Source organism: Elephantulus edwardii, unplaced genomic scaffold (genome assembly GCF_000299155.1).
Source record: "Elephantulus edwardii isolate Elephantulus edwardi_28Jun2011 unplaced genomic scaffold, EleEdw1.0 scaffold00061, whole genome shotgun sequence".
Lineage (NCBI taxonomy): Eukaryota > Metazoa > Chordata > Mammalia > Macroscelidea > Macroscelididae > Elephantulus > Elephantulus edwardii.
The window spans coordinates 13,435,800-13,452,029 of record NW_006399811.1 but is presented as its reverse complement, the minus strand read 5'-3'; the positions used below and the strand labels follow the sequence as shown (position 1 = coordinate 13,452,029).

Here is a 16,230-nt window from a genome sequence, read left to right as displayed (position 1 = left end):
AGTTTGAGTGTGTCAGAGATTGTAAGGTTAGCACAGGATAGGACAGGGTTCAGATCTGTTGTTCATAGGGGATTCATTCTTGACTTGATGGCACCTAACAAAAGCAACATTGTTAATCCACCTTGTTGAGGCTCTTCCTTTCTTTCACCGATCCTCTTTCCTAGCATGTCTTTTTCTAAGGACTGACCTCTCCTAATAACATGCCCAAAGTATGTGATATGAAGTTTCCCTATCCTTGCCTTTAAGGAGCACCTCCTTAAGGTTGCACCTCTTCCCAGAAAGACTTGTTTGTTCTTTTGGCATTCCATAGAATATTCCATATTCTTTGCCAACACCACATCAAAAGCATCAATATGGCATTTATATGCATAAAATAAAAACAAAAATTAAAAAGAGAAACTAAAAAAATTCAAAGAATGTTAAGAAAGGCATCTCAGAAATAATCATTTTACAAATATATAAGTACACAGGATGCTTAAATGTTGCTCATGGAGAATTTATGAAGAAAAACAGCATATCATCCCTCATCATTCAAAAAAGGAAAAAAGTCAGAAACAACATCAACATAGAAAGGATAGTAATAGGAAAACCCACAAAATCTATTTTGACATTAAAAGACATTGTTCTAACTTTGGGGATATAGAGAAAATGAAAATGGAAATGAAAAACTGAATAATGATGAAAGCTTTCCACATGTCACAATCTGTGAGCTGTAGCCAAACCAGACCTGGGTGAAACAGGAATTCTCTAAGCCTTTATGGGGTTAGCAGTAAAGGGTGACTGACAATTTGCACATTATAAGTCCAGCAATGCCATTCCCACAGCTCCTGCCTGCTGTATCTACCTCATACAATGCAATAGCCTCTGGCCACATGTGGCTCTTTAAATTTAAGTTTATAAAATGAGAATTCAGTGCTTCGTTTGCATTGACCACATGTCCAGTGCTCAGTCACCACGTGAGCCTGATAGTTACCATTATGAAACAAGCCTGCTAAGAGGTAATTTCCATTACTACAGAAAGCTCATGATGTCAGACAAGTGGTATTGGCTGTGGCTGATGGTGAGGCATGCAAATCTTGTGTCACATTTCTGTTAAATGACCAGTTCACAAGCAACCTCCAGAGTTCTTAATTAGCCCAACTGAGTTTTTCTTATAAAACAACTTTCCAGGTACACAGTGTCCACAGACTCAAGCTGTCTGGCAGTTCTGCTAATCATTCACCATCTTTGGCTTCTTCCTCTGTTTATGTGGGTTGTCTTTGGTTTGGGGTGGGTGATTCCTATCTTCAAAGTCCTCAGATCACAGTACATGGTTTTAATGAACAACATGAAACACTGATGCTGACCAAAGTAAAGGCATCTGCATCCCAGGTGTAGCTACTTGACCTAAACATAATGTCTTTTTCCAAGGACATATGTCACTGGGAAGGTGGAAGGACAGTTCAGGAGAGGAAGACCCTTGATGAGATAGATTGAGTCAATCACTGGGACAATGGGGGTAGGTGTGTCAGAGACAGTAAGATTAGCACAGCATAGAGCAGGGTTTTAGGGCTATTATGCATAGGGTCACTATGAGTTGCAGGAGACTCGATGGCACATAACAACAAGGACAATAACATGTCACCCTTGGCCTTACAGCCTATTATATGCTTTGTTGTATTTTGACTCTTCTCTCCTGACAATTAAAACCCTAATGTTGGCTCTTGGGAATGGCTAAGAGGTAGTGATGTTTACATAGTGACCAGGAGATGGATGACTCTGTGTGCCCCGGATCCACAGCCCTGATGTTCTCCATGTTACATTAAGTAAAAGCAAAGGCAGCCCTTTCTGAGACTGCAGTCCATTATAAAATAGAACTACACACTCAAACATATAGACTAATCCTTTCCCCCCCACCTCAAATATATAGTCTAATTCTTAGTGGTTGCTGTTGTTGTGTGCCATCAGTTGGGACCAACTCATAGATGACTCTACAGCAGGTTTTCAGAGGCAGTAAAACACACAGGAGGAGACTGCCCATCCTTCTCCTACAGAGCTGCTGGTGGGTTTAAATCGGGTGCTTTTGGGATTGCAGCACAACTTCTTACCACCAGGCCACCAGAGCTCCCTCATGAATTCTTTACTGATGGTAAACTTTAGTGGAGTGATGGATTTTTCTGATTAAGTACTTCTTTCCCTCAGAGAAGCTCATTGACTTTCCAAGCACAAGCATAACACAGGTAAGACTAGGGATTAATCCTTGTTTCATTTCATCACAATGGCACAATCATGGCAGTTTCTCCTTGTGTTTCCTCTCAGAACATTCTGTGAGATGTTTCTGGATGTTTTGATCATCAGCAACAAAGAGGAAAAGATTGACAGGAAACTGGGGGGGGGGCGGTTTAAAAGAAAAAAATATGCTCTCTTCTTTGCAAATATCCCCAAGTTTTCCCCCTTTTTTTCTCCCTTTCTCTCTTTTTAGAGAATATAGATGCAAAATGTCGGGTTTTTTTTTCTTCTTCTAGTAGGGAAACTGATCAGTTCATCTAATTAGGACAAAAATGGGATTAGATTTTTTTTTTACCGTATTCTGGTCTTAAAGCTGGCTTCTTTTTTAAAAATAATTTTTCATTGATTTTTAATGAAAATTTACAGACTTTGGATTTCCACTCATTCATTGTTGCACTTTTCTCGCTGCCTACTCCTCCCCCGCAATACACTCTACTCTTTGAAAAGTAAAAGAAAAATTCTTTCATTGTTTTACAATCCCTCCCCCCAGGTCCACTACACTATGCAGCCTTCGTTCTGGACTCCTGTCATGACAATAAAAAAAAAAAGTTAACCTTGGCTACTTTAGGATTTAAGATTGCAGGTTTTGATTTTTCTTTAATCTTTTATTTATCAATTTTTCAAATATTTTCTAAAATGCCTATGCATTGATTTTAAATGATCCAGGAGAAATTTGCTGCGCTAACAAGCACAAGCAAACATTTATATTGTTCTACCAAATTTGGGTAGTCTACAAGGAGTAATGCAGAAATGTGGATCTTTAAGTCTTTGGGCTTCTGTCTTCAATAACATGTGATTTCCAAGAAAGTTGTAATATTTAAAAATAAAGGAAAGTAACACCTCAAAATGCTACTACCAATAAAAGTGCCGAAACAAAAGAAAGAGGTGCTGAAATAAAAGAGTTGAGCAGAAGATTTCAAAAGGGTTACTCAAGAAGACAAAGAAAAGTTTTACAATGGAATATATAGAGAACTGGTATTGGAGAATAAAAAGGGAAGGAGTCGCTTTGCAATTTTCAAGCTTGTTGTTATTGTTGTTATGTGCCATCGAGTCTTTTGTGACTCATAGTGACCCTATGCACAAGAGCCTGAAACGCAGTTCTATCCTGTGCCAAGCTTGCTGTCTCAAACACATTCATTCCCACCGCTCCACTCACAGAATCGATCCATCTCATCGAGGGTCTTCCTCTCCTGCGCCGTCCCTCCACTCTCCCAAACATGATGTCCCTCTCCAAGAACCAGTCCTCCTTGCAACATGTCCAAAGTATGTCAGACGAAGCCTCAGAATCCTTGACTCCAGGGAACATTCTGGCTTCACCCTCTCCAGGACGAACCTGTTTGTTCTCCTAGCAGTCCATGGTATAGTCAACACTCTTCTCCAGCACCACAACTCAAAGGCATCAATTCTCTTTCTATCATCCCTTATTCACTGTCCAACTCTCCGATGCATAGCACGTAACTGCAAAGACTATAGCTTGGATCAGGCGCACTTTAGTCTCCAGCCTGACATTGTTGCACTTCAGTACTCACAGTTCCCTCACAGCTGACTTTCCCAATGCAATTAATCTCCTGGCTGCTGTTACCAAGAGTGTTGACTGTGGAACCAAGTAAACGAAAACTGTTAAACTATCTCAATCTCTTCACCATCCATACTGATGCTGTCAATTGACCCAGTGGTGAGAATCTTTGTTTTCTTGATATTGAGCTTCAATCCATATTGAAGACTGCAGTTCTTGACCTTCTGCAGCAAGCACTTCAGGTCCTCCTCAGTTTCAGCGAGCAGGGTTGTGTCATCTGCATAACGCAGGTTGTTGACGATTCTTCCACCAATCCTGATGCAACACTCCTCCTTGTACAGCCCAGTGTATCTCGGATTATCTGTCTCAAGCTTAAAGAACTGAAAAACAAATTCAAGTTGCAATATTGAGAGATGCGGTGGACAAAATCTTGAATGAGGAAAAATCAGAAGATCGAATACACAGAATCACTGTATCAAAAAGAACTGATTGACACTGAAGTGTTTCAGGAAGCACCACATGCTCAAGAGTCAACGGTAATGAAGGAAGAAGTTCAAGTTGCACTGAAGGCATGGGCAAAAAAATAAGGTTTTAGGAATTGATAGGATACAACCTGACATGTTTTAAATAACAGATACAGCCCTGGACATGCTCATCAGTCTATGCCAGCAAATTTGAAGGACAACTGCTTGGCCAATTGACCAGAAGATATCCATATTTGCTCCTATTCCCAAGAAAAGTAATCCAATAGAACATCACATGCAAACAACATACTGATGGATATAATTTCAAACAGTTAGAACAGTACATACATAGAATGGTCAGAAGTTCAAAATGGATTTAGAAGAGGCTGTGACACCAGGGGTATTGTTGTTGATGTCAGATTAGATCTTGGTTGAAAGAATAGACATTTGGCTGTGTGGAGCATAAAAAAATATGGCTGACATTGAGAAGAATAACTCTAGGATGTTTAATTACACTCATGTGAAACGTATAGTAGACCAAGAGGCTGTTATGCAGAGCATGAGAACATAGTTGTTGTTGGTTTTGCCCTGGAGTCACTTGCAACTTATAACGGCCCTATGTACAACAGCCCTAAACCCTGCTATATAACCTGTGCCAATCTTATTGTCTCTGACACACCTACCCCCACCACCCCAGTGACAGAATCAATCCATCTCATCGAGGGTCTTCCACCCTCCCAAGCATGTTGTCCCTTTCAAAGGACAGATCCCACCTTGCAACATGTCCAAAGTATGTCAGATGAAGTTTCAGAATCTTTGTCTCCAAGGAGCAGCCTGGTCTAACCCTCTCTAGGATGAACCTATCTGTTCTCCTTGCATTCAGTATTTTTCTGCAGCACCACAGCTCAAAGGCATCAATTATCTTTCTATCATCCCTAGTCATTGTCCAGCTTTCTGACGCATAGCAAGTAATTGCAAAGACTATGGCCTGGATCAGGCAGGCCCACCTTAGTCTCTAGACTAACACCATTGCTCTTCAGTACTCTGGAGATGTCCCTGATAGCAGAAGTCCCAATGCAATTAATATTAATTTCCTCGCTTCTGGTACCAGGAATGTTGCTTGTGGAGCCAAGCAAACCAAAGCTATTAACAATCTCAATCTCTTCACCGTCTATCATGATGCTGCCAATTGGGCCAGTGGTGAGAATTTTTGTTTTCTTGGTATTGAGCTTCAGTCCATACTTAAGGCTGCAGTCCTTGACCTTCTGCAGCAAGTGCTTCATGTCCTCCCCAATATTAACAAGCAGGGTTGTGTCATCTACATAACTCAGATTGTTGATGAGTCTTCCTCCAACACTGGTGCCACATTTCTCCTCATGGAGCCCAGCCTTCCAGATGATCTGTTCTGCATATAGATTGAAAATGTATGGAGATGGGGCACATCCCTGGTGCACACACTTCTCGATTTTGAAACAGGCAATGTGTCCTTCCTCTGTTCTGATGACTGCCTCCTGGTCCAAGTATAGGTTTCACATAAGCGCAATCAAGTGTTCTGAGATTCCCATGCTTTTCAGAGCGAGCCACAGCTTGTTGTAATCCACACATGGTTTAAAATTATTCAGCGTGTATGTCAGGGTTGTATCTCTCTTCATACTTATAAAATCTGTATGCTGAGTAAATTATTCAAGAAGCTAGACTCTGTGAAAAAGAACGTGGCATCAGGATTTGAGGAAGATTATTAATAACATGTGTTATGCAGATGTCACAACCCTGCTTGCTGAAAATAAGGAAGACTTGAAGCACTTGTTGCAGAAGAAGATCAAGATCAAAGTATACATCCTTCAATATGGATTACATCTCAATGTCAAGAAAACAAAAATTCTTACCACTGGATTCTTATCACCAATAGGCAACATTATTATAGGTGGAGAAAAGATTGACATTGTTAACGACATCTTCTTATTTAGATCCACAATCAACATCCTTGGCACCAACAGTTAGGAAATCAGGAGATGTTTTGCACTGTGAAAGTCTGCAATCAGGGATCTTTCCAAATTATTGAGGAGCAATAAGGTCAGTTTAAGGACTAAGATAGGCCTGGTTCATGCCATGCTCTTTTCAGTCATTCTCTATCTATCTGAGTGCTGGACCAGGAATAAACATGACTGAAGAAGAATTGATGCCATGGAGACGTGTTGTTGGAGAGAGCACTGAACAGCCATGGACTGCAAAAGAATAAGCAGTTATGTTTTCGAGAAAGTGTAGCCGAAGTGCTACCTGGAGGCAAGCATTATAAAGCTTTGTCTCACATACTTTGGACATTTCACTAGGAAGAGTCTATTTATTATGGGGACATCATGCTTGGAAAGGTGAAAGGTGAGTGAAGGAGAAGACCTACAACCATATGGATTAGCACAATAACAGCAGCAATGGGCGCAAGTATGTTACAGACTGTAAAGATGTCACAGGATAGGACAAGGTTCAGATCAGCTAATTATAGGGTTGTTATGGGTCACATTCAATTTGATGGTGGTACCTAAGAAAAATAATGGTATTGAAAAGTACACAAGAAGGGGAGCTTTGGTGGCCTAATGGCAAGAAGCTGCAACTACAATCCCAGATGTGCACGGTTCGAATCCACCAGATGCTCTGCCAGGGAAGGAGGGGCAATCTTCTCCTGTACCAGTCAGATCTGATTTGACGGTACACACACACAAAAGTAATAAAATAAAATTAAAAAAAAAAACTTTAAAAAAGAAAAGTACACAAGAGAGATTTTATGGGAGACACTAAACCCAAAAATCCATCACTATGGAGCCAACTACAAATCACAGCAACCCTCCATCACATTTCTGGGACATTAAATCCTTACAGAAAGAGACTCCCCATCTTTCTTCCATAGAGTGACTGATGCATTCAAACTGTTGAACTTCAGTTAATACCCAACACTAATCAAGTATATCATCAAGCCCATTATGTTATTGGTGGTGTTGTTATACTATCAACTTCAAGTTGATAGTAGTGATCCTATGAACAATAGATCTAAACCTTGCTTTTCCTGCCCGATTCTCATGATCTCTAATATTCCTGGGTCCATTATTACAGTCATGTGTCAATCCATCTTGTTGAAAGTCTTTCTCTCTTTCTCTAACCTACCACCTTTTGCCAGTATGATGTCCCTTTTCAAGGACTGACCCCTTCTGACAACATGCTCAAAGTAATGTGAGATGAAGTTTCACCATCCTTGTCTCTAAGGAGCATCTTGGTTGCAATTCCTCCAAGATAGACTTGTTTGCTTGGCGGTGCATATATATTCAGTACTCTTCTTCCAAACCATAATTAAAAGGCATTTATTTTTTTCTGTCATTTATTGTCTCAATTTCAGATGCCCAGGAAGTTATTTAAAATACAATGGTTTGGATTAGATGTATCTTAGTCTTTAAACTGATGAGCAAAATCAAAGCATTAAAGCCAAATCCATTGCTATGGAATTGAGTCTAGCTCATGACTCTGCTCCATTAGGTTTCTGATGTTGTAAATCTTTATGGGAGGAGACAGTCTGTCTTTCTACCAAATAGACCCTTCTGTTAGCAGCCCAATACATCATATACTCCTCCACCAGGCCTTCTTATAGAGTCTACTTACCAAAAAATAAAATTAACCTGGTGAATTTCCAGCCAATATACATCACACTTATAAGAAGCAGAAAAGAATGCTGAAGTTAAAATATAAAGTGAGCTTAAGTTCTCTATCCTATGGCACTTCTATACTCAAATTTTTTTTCTTCCACTGGCAAAGAATGGTCTCCATCCTTATGTCAATAAAGAAATTGAGTATACCTGATACTGAATGGACTTGGGGGAAAGGCTGATGTTTGGATGAGAGTGAAGGCTTAGAGGCAATGCTGAGATCTGAGTGTATACTATCCTCCTTCCCACTAGGGATGCTATCAGCATATAGGTGTTGCCTCTCTTTTCCACAGTATTGCTTATATCCTGAAGGCTGAACAATTATGCAGGAGACTGAAGTCAACCCTGTATACATTCAATGATACATTACCTCTTTCTTTATTACACTCAGCAGCCTTAGAGAAATTCATTCCCTGTGTTATCTGCAATTATCACAGAATCAGTTGTATGGCTAGTGTCTGCCTCTGATTCTTGCTCTCTACTATCCTCTAATTGAATACTCTTGCCTTGGATCAGTCAATTCTAACTCATGGTGACTCCATATGTGCCAAAGTAGAGGCAGGCTCCACAAGATTTTCCTAGCTGATTGGAAATATACTACCAGGCTTTGTTCTGAGACACCTCTGGGTAGACTTGAACCTCCAACTTTTCAGTCAGCAGTTGTTGAACTTGCTTACTGCAGCTGCTTGTCATATAATGCCTAGGACTCTTTCTTCTTATAGGTATTAGACACCAAGAGAATTTTAATTGGAGAGATAAAGAAGTTAAGGAGATGTTTTAATTAAAATATAAGTTACTCATTGGATCTACTCCCCTCAATTGTTGTTGTTGTTTGCTGTCAAGTTGGAATCGACCCAGAGCTGACACTCCAGCATGTTTCCAGAGGCAGTTAACCATACAGAAGACTTCCTGTCCTTCTCCTATAGAGAATCTGGTGGATTCAAACCTCGTGCCTTTGGGATTGCTGTGCAGCAGCTTCATACCACTAGGCCATCAGAATCATCTCAATAGTATGTGCATTTAATAAGAAATTACATCTTAATACCTCCAAAATTGATCTCAAAAAGTGGTTTTCCAGATTCATTTACTGGTCAGTAGAAGGTGATTCAGGGGCAGGTATGAGATTTTCTTGGTAGTCCCTAAATGTGTCTATCCCAGAAGAGTAAAGAGGCCAAGTTAGGTGTCAACTATGTATATTTGTGGGCACATGTCAAAATGTTTATGAACTTTGATGTTAAGAAAGAATATGTTTGGGTTTTATTTTTCACTGCAAAGGGAAATTTTATTTTACAAATTGTTATTATTAAATGCTACAGAGTGTCAGCACCTGAAAATGGACCATTGTATGCCTACAATTCACATCTGTAATCATAAATGAGTTTTCATGATTTATGTAAATCCATGAGATTTAATGAGAAACAAACAGCCATAATAACTGATGTTTCAGATTGCAATGAAGATGTTTTTAATCATCTTTCATAAGCAACCCTATGTAAGTAATAAATCAATCAATTAAAAGTTCCAAGTCTCCAAAGGTGTTTTTAAATATACATAAACACATGGTTAGAGACAGGGAAAATTTTAAGAAGCATCTTCCATATCCACATCCTCTTGCAATTTCTGTACCATTTTTTCTTCCAGCTGTTTCCCTTTGCCTGCAAGCGGTGCCCGGATAAGATGGATGTTTTGCTTGACTTCTTTGATATCCTGAGCTTTCTGTAATTCTTTATTTTTCTTTAACCTGTTCATTATAAATGTAGCTTGGCGTTTTTACTTAATCTCTTCCACTCTCTACATTGCATCAATAGTTTTACTTCATAGTTCCCGCTGGTATCTGACAGGTTCATTTCTAAGCTTTTCAAATTCAAATGAATTATCCACTGGAAGTTCTTTACCCGCTGCTTTCCAAAATGCTTTAGTCCACCTGACCTTGCGAGGATTGCGCTTCTTTTTAAAGTTTTTATGACATTTGGATTTACAAAATCGGAACACCTTGCAATCGTTGCGGACGAACATCATGCCGTGGCCGGGGTAGACGTGCCCCGAACAGAAGTAACACTTCTCTATACGCATGTCGACCCCGCGTGGGTTCCCAGTAGCGAAAGAATATGTTTTTACCTCAGCTTATGACATATATGAGTAAAGTCTTAGAAGACACATAATAGTTTTTATGCAATCCAGGTCTTTCTGATCTCCACCTTCATGCATCTCTTCTTTGCCCTTCTAAGCACTAAGCAGAAGCCGAGAAAACAAGGGATAGGACAAAGGGACAAGCATGAGAGTAATTGCCTCAAGAAAAGCAGAACGACTGAGAAGGCACATTTCCACAGAATAGGAACTATTCATCTTCCTCCGTGGCAGAATTGAGCTGGTTCCCAGTGTACTAGAATGGAATGGAACAATGAGGCCTACTCAACCCAAACCGTAGGCGCTGGTTCAGGACTTTCCATTTTGTGGGGGAGTGGTAGGCAGTGGGGGATGATAAAAGTAGGTACATATTACTTCTTTACTTACAGCCCAAAGCGTGTGTGTTCCTTAAGGAAGACGAGTGAGAAAAGGTCCTGAGTTTTGTTCCTCACTGCTAGATAGACCTGTAATTTGATGGGGAAATTCAATGGTCATTTTTATCCAGGGCTATATCTTTACTCTTATGGACTATATCAGACAATAGTCATCTCCAAGGCCATCATATTCAATGAGTCTACCCTACATTCTCCCTGTCCCCCCAAGAATAAGCGGAAATGGGCTATTCTGTGGAAAATATCCTACAGTGGTGTGCTGAAGATGGTGACTGGATCTCTCTTAACAGCTTATGTGGTCATCTGTCTTGATGATGGGATGGTGCTGATGAACAAACAGGTGCCATCAAGATTTATGTATCCTAAGGAGTGGCAACATCTCACCATGTTCATCCTCCTCACCCTCAACGGCTGTGTCGACATTCTGAGCAAGAACTTGCTGCCCCAGAGGTGTGTGTTCCTGGAGCTAGGCGTGCAGGTCCTAACCTTCTGTGTTCTTCTTCTGCTACTGGTGTCGCACATTCAGGGCTCTGAAGGGGTGGAGCTGCAGGTTCACTCTCTGCTCATCTTGGTTGTGCTCCTGCTGGTGCTGGTGCTGACTGTAGAGTTGTGGACTCCTGGCATGTTTCATCTCTGGATCATGGAAACCTTTCTGTTTCTGTCGATGGGCTCCTGGCTGATGCAAGCAGCCTTTATTCTGTACAAACCAATCACTGGATACCCGTGGCAGGATGAAGATCTGAGTGACCTTGCCTTTGTCACCACCTTCTTCTGCTGGCATGTGATGATTAATGCCTCATGCCAGCTGGGAATCTACAGTTTCTCATTCCTTTGGTATAACTGTTTTTGTTTCAGCTGGAAGAGTACAGAGTACAAAGAAGCTCCATATCATAGACCCTATTACAAGTTACTGCACGAAGTAGAGCAATCAGAGAAAGACGATCAAGCTCCTCTCCTCCCAATAAATTCACCCTGAGATAGTGCCCAGAATGACCAGCACAGCTTATAGTCATCTTTCTCTTTATGAGTTCTCTCAGTCATGGGCATTGCATCCTCTTTTATTCCCTGTGAAGGTAATGGTCCTGAAGGAGAGCAGCCAACCCCACCTGTTGTCCCTGAACCTGATTTTCTATTCACTGAGAGCTGGGAAGAGAGAAACTAGGGAGGGGATGAGGATAGAGTTCTGTAAAAGGGAAAAATTAGAAAAGGAGAAGGCCCACAAGAGTAGAGAAGTGGGTAAGAAATGGTCATGATGGGGAAAGGAGTGGAATGGAGCCTTTTAAAGGGAGAAAATCAGAATCTGTCTCTAAAATTTTACCAAGGAATAAAGATTTCTCACAAATCTAAACTGCCATATCTGGTGTTTCTATTTGCCAAGTCAAGGGACACCAAGCACCATGTGGAAAGAGAATGAATTGATACATCATGCAATTCAAGCCAACTATAGCAATTATCTCAGTGGTTTGTGTTTTGTTTTTTTTTTAATTTGGCTGGATTTACATCATATCAAGTTTTGCATAGAAGATGATAATCAGTAATGTTATACTCCAGGAGTTTTTTTTCCATTTTCATAAACTAAATTTTCATTAAATACCACATTTCTTACTCCTGATCTCTAATCAGCCCAAGTAAGATGCTTAGCTACTTCTTTAAGTCTCTGTCACCAACCCCACCAGCAATTTACTGAACCCTCATTTATTATTTCTTAGATGTGAGTTTTTTCCAAATAACATTCTCTTCAACTTTGTAAAAACTGTCACGAGTCACATTTTTACTACACAGTGCTATTTCATATTGCTGTTGATTGCTGTCACATCTTCTCCAACTCATGGCGACCTCAGGCATAACAAAGTAAACATAACTCAGTCCTACATCACATTCACAAATGTTGGTGTATTTAGTTTATTATTGAGTGCTGCTTATTTTCCAGCACTGATTGAAGAATAGCCTTTTGCTTAAGGCTATTCTAATTATTATTAATAATGCATAAGGTTTTCATTGACAAATTTTGAAAATAGATCTTCAGGTTTTTCTTTCTAGTTTGCATTTGTCTGAAAGCTGTCTTGAAGCCTGAGTCCCAGGGATGAGTTTATTGGTATTTTAATCCCTTCTAGCTTCTAGCATTACAGGATCATGTAAACCACAAAATACAGCAAACTGACAGGTGGGTGGTTGAGTGCTATGTTCTACTCAACATTAAATCTCCTTTGTACAACTACCAACAAAACGTCCATTCCCACAACATTTTCATACACTCCTTTGGCTTAAACTGTTTAGAAACTCATCTATATGTGCTTTGTTATTTCACCCACACTGCTGACAACCTTGCCCCATTTCTAATACTGTTTTCTTGAGGAGATTTTAACTCACACTTAATTCCTAACTTAAAATCAATTCATAGTCATCAAGTTAGACTCATAGTTGGCCCTTCAATGGGTTTCCCAAGGCTATAAATAGCATGGGGGGAGATTGTGCACTTTCTCCCATGGAGTGGTTGGTGGATTCGTACTCTTAAAAAGGAACCACCTTTGGGTTAGCAGCATAACTTTCTATGGACTTAGGGCAGAGAATTTGTTATAATCTCTGTTAGCAGATTTTCTTTGCATGTTTTGTAAGCATTTAATACTATCCTGCATATAGTTGAAATCTAATACTTTATTTCTTTTCAGAGCCCCCTTCTCCTTTCTCTTTCAAATGTAGGATCTGGCAGCCCTGTGAATTCTCAGGAAGGCAATGATAGTCCAAACGGCAGGTCCACTCTCTTCCTGCCCATGTATATAATCAGATTCACTGACTTAGATGGCATTGGTTGCTCTGCAGATCATGTTAGACTATACTTCCTAAAGTATGCTCCATTAGCCAATTAGAAAAGCAATTTTTTTCTTTCAAAAATAAGAAGAAAATTGGGCTCTCTCACATGTTTCTTTCCCAGATATATTTTAGAATGGGGTTTTATTTTTATTAAAATTGTATTGATTTTTTTAACGAGGAAAGCACTGAATTTAAATGTATTTCTTCCAATGCAAGTATATTTCTTGGAAGATGTAATTTATGAACAATTCTATTGAGATACATTAATTCATTACCAGAGATTTGATTATCACTTTGTAACAGGGACACAAATTATTTGTTAAGAGCAATGAGGGAATGTTTTCTAGGTTTCTTCATTATTTCCATGACTGTATTCAATAGTGACACACCCAAAAAAAGTTCAGAAAAAAAATAATAGGACAGGCCCCAGGAACTGGGTATAACAGGAGAGAGAAGGAAAATTAAAAACAGTCAAGGGAACATCTTGTCCTAGGCTCCCTTCAGACATGTAGGCTCTGATCACTAGTGTTGAGCCCTGCAAACTTCTCCACACCCCATAGTACCCGAGATAGAGAAGGAGTGTCAGCCATGTATGCGCCCTGTAGGATGGGAATAGATAACCACACTGTGCTGCTCACACTGGGTCTTCTTGTTCCTGCTTTTAGCAATTTTGTTTTCTCAAGTCAGTCACATCATCATTTGTTTAGGAACCCAACAGTCACATCCTCATTCTCATTTTCAGACCAAAAAACCCACATTAACCTGTTGGCCTATCAGTTCTAACTCAATGTGACCCTATGACCTGTAGAGTAGAACTGAGACCCACAGGTTTTTGCTTGGTTTTGGCTTTGACTGTAATCTTTACAAACACCACTCACCAGTTTTTTTTCTAGGGTACACTAAGTGAATTTGAACCTCTAACTTTCAGGTTAGTTTTGTTGTTCTTATGTGCCATCGAGTTGCCTGTGACTATAACGACCCTATGTACAACAGCCCTAAACCCTGCTCTATCCTGTGCCAATCTTATTGTCTCTGACACATCTAACCCCATTACTCCAGTCACTGAATCAATCCATCTCATTGAGGGTCTTCCTCTCCTGCGTTGTCCCTCCATCCTCCCAAGCATGATGTCCCTCTCCAAGGACTGATCCTGCCTTGCAACATGTTCAAAGTATGTCAGATGAAGCTTCAGAATCCTTGCCTCCAAGGAGCAGCCATGCTTGAAATGAGATAAGATGGGTTGATACTGTAACTGGGGCGATGGGGGTTGTTGTGTCAGAATTAGTCAGACTAGCTCAGGAAACTGTCTCAGGAAATGGTTCAGAGCTGCTGTGCATAGGGTCACTATACATCGCAAGCAACTCAATGGCACCTAACAGCAATAACACACAGGTTTGGAAGCAGGAGTGGCATCCACTTCCTAAATAACATGCCTCCAGAAACTCTATGAACTTTGATAAATGTTGATAGTTGTAGAGGGGCTTCAGTCCTTTTATTCACAGGGTCACTATGAGTCGTACTCAACTCGAAGGCAATCAACAACAACAAAAATTGTGATAATACACAATACAAATATTGGAAATTAAAAGTGTGGCATAGGAGTGAGCAAGTACTTTAAGTCTACTAATCAACATAGCATAATAAAGATTCCAAAACCAAATCTATGAATAGTAGAATGAAATACATATTAAGGTTGTATTCTTCAAGTAATGTAAAGAAGTAAATCCAATCTCTATGACCCTGAGAAAAGAAGAACTAGATGGTGCCCTGCTACAATTGCTGATTTCTCTGAAAGATATTATATAGTAGGAGACCTTGGATAAAGTGGATGAAAATAGGAAGTAACATTTCAAATAATGTTGTGGTTGTTGTTGTTATATGCCACGAAGTTGTCTGCGATTCACAGTAACTCTATGTACAATAGCTCTGAACCTACCCCATCCCTCTCCCACTCCCACCCCACCACTTGGATTCTCATAATTAATCTATAATAATTATTTTATACAATATTTGTCCTTATGGTACTGAGTTAGTTCACTCAGCATAATGCTCTCCAGTCCCTCCCAAGTTGAGTAATAATTTCCAAAATCTTTGCTCCTGCAATTTTAAAAAAAAATTGTCTCACATACTTTGGGCATGTCGTCAGAAGGGGCTAGTTCTTGGAAAAAGATGTCATGCTGGAAAAGGTGGAGGGTCAGAGAAAAAGAGGAAGACCTTCAACAAGATGGATTGACACAGTGAGTGCAACATTGAACTTGAGCATGGTGGAGATTGTGAGTATGGCACAGGATAAGGCAAAGCTTCCATCTATTTTTCATACATCATAGTCAACTCAATGGTATCTAACAACAACTAACAATACACAGAAATCCTTGAAGTCACCAGGCTTGTAGATTCATCTACTGTCATCATCAGCCAGCACCTATATTCCCCCTTTATGTTTACCTTTGTGTCTAATATACTCTCATATAACTCATAAATTACTAGTTTTAGAACCCATTTTACTTAGATATTATCTAGTTAAATATAACAAACCCTAACAACGTCATGAGAGATGGAAAAAAGACTGATGTTGACAATGATTTCTTCTTACTACGGTCCACAATCAACAAACACTCCTAACCAGCAGTTAGGAGATATATCACGTTGGGAAAGTCTGCAGTCAGGTACCTCTCCAAATTACCAAGGAGCAATGATGCTAGTTTGAAGACTAAGGTGTGCTCAATACAGGCCACGATTTTTCAATCAATTACTATGCATTTGAGAGCTTGACAATGAATAACGATGACAGAAAAACAATTGCTGCTTTTGAACTCAGATGTCGGAGAAGAGTATGGTATATCCCATGGACTGCCAAAAGAACAAACAGGTATGTCTTGGAGAAAGTGCAGCCAGAATGCCCCTTGTAGGCAATGATGACAAAGCTTCATATCACATACCAAAAGATATCATGCTATAAAATG

At 39.8% G+C, this 16,230-nt stretch overlaps 1 protein-coding gene and 1 pseudogene across 1 annotated transcript; one reads left to right on the top strand and one right to left on the bottom strand.

The window, feature by feature from the left end:
- Window positions 1–9,518: 9,518 nt before the first annotated feature.
- LOC102853035 lies at window positions 9,519–10,010 on the bottom strand (annotated as a pseudogene).
- A 528-nt stretch (window positions 10,011–10,538) lies between these two features.
- On the top strand, window positions 10,539–11,432 carry LOC102852623 (transmembrane epididymal protein 1-like). Its single transcript, XM_006887743.1, has one exon. It carries the CDS (start codon window positions 10,539–10,541, stop codon window positions 11,430–11,432), a length of 894 nt encoding a protein of 297 aa, XP_006887805.1.
- The last annotated feature ends 4,798 nt before the right edge of the window (window positions 11,433–16,230 follow it).

Excerpts from the sequence above, each read along its gene's own strand:
- LOC102852623 (XM_006887743.1), top strand. The coding sequence starts at position 10,539 with ATGGGGAAATTCAATGGTCATTTTTATCCAGGGCTATATCTTTACTCT.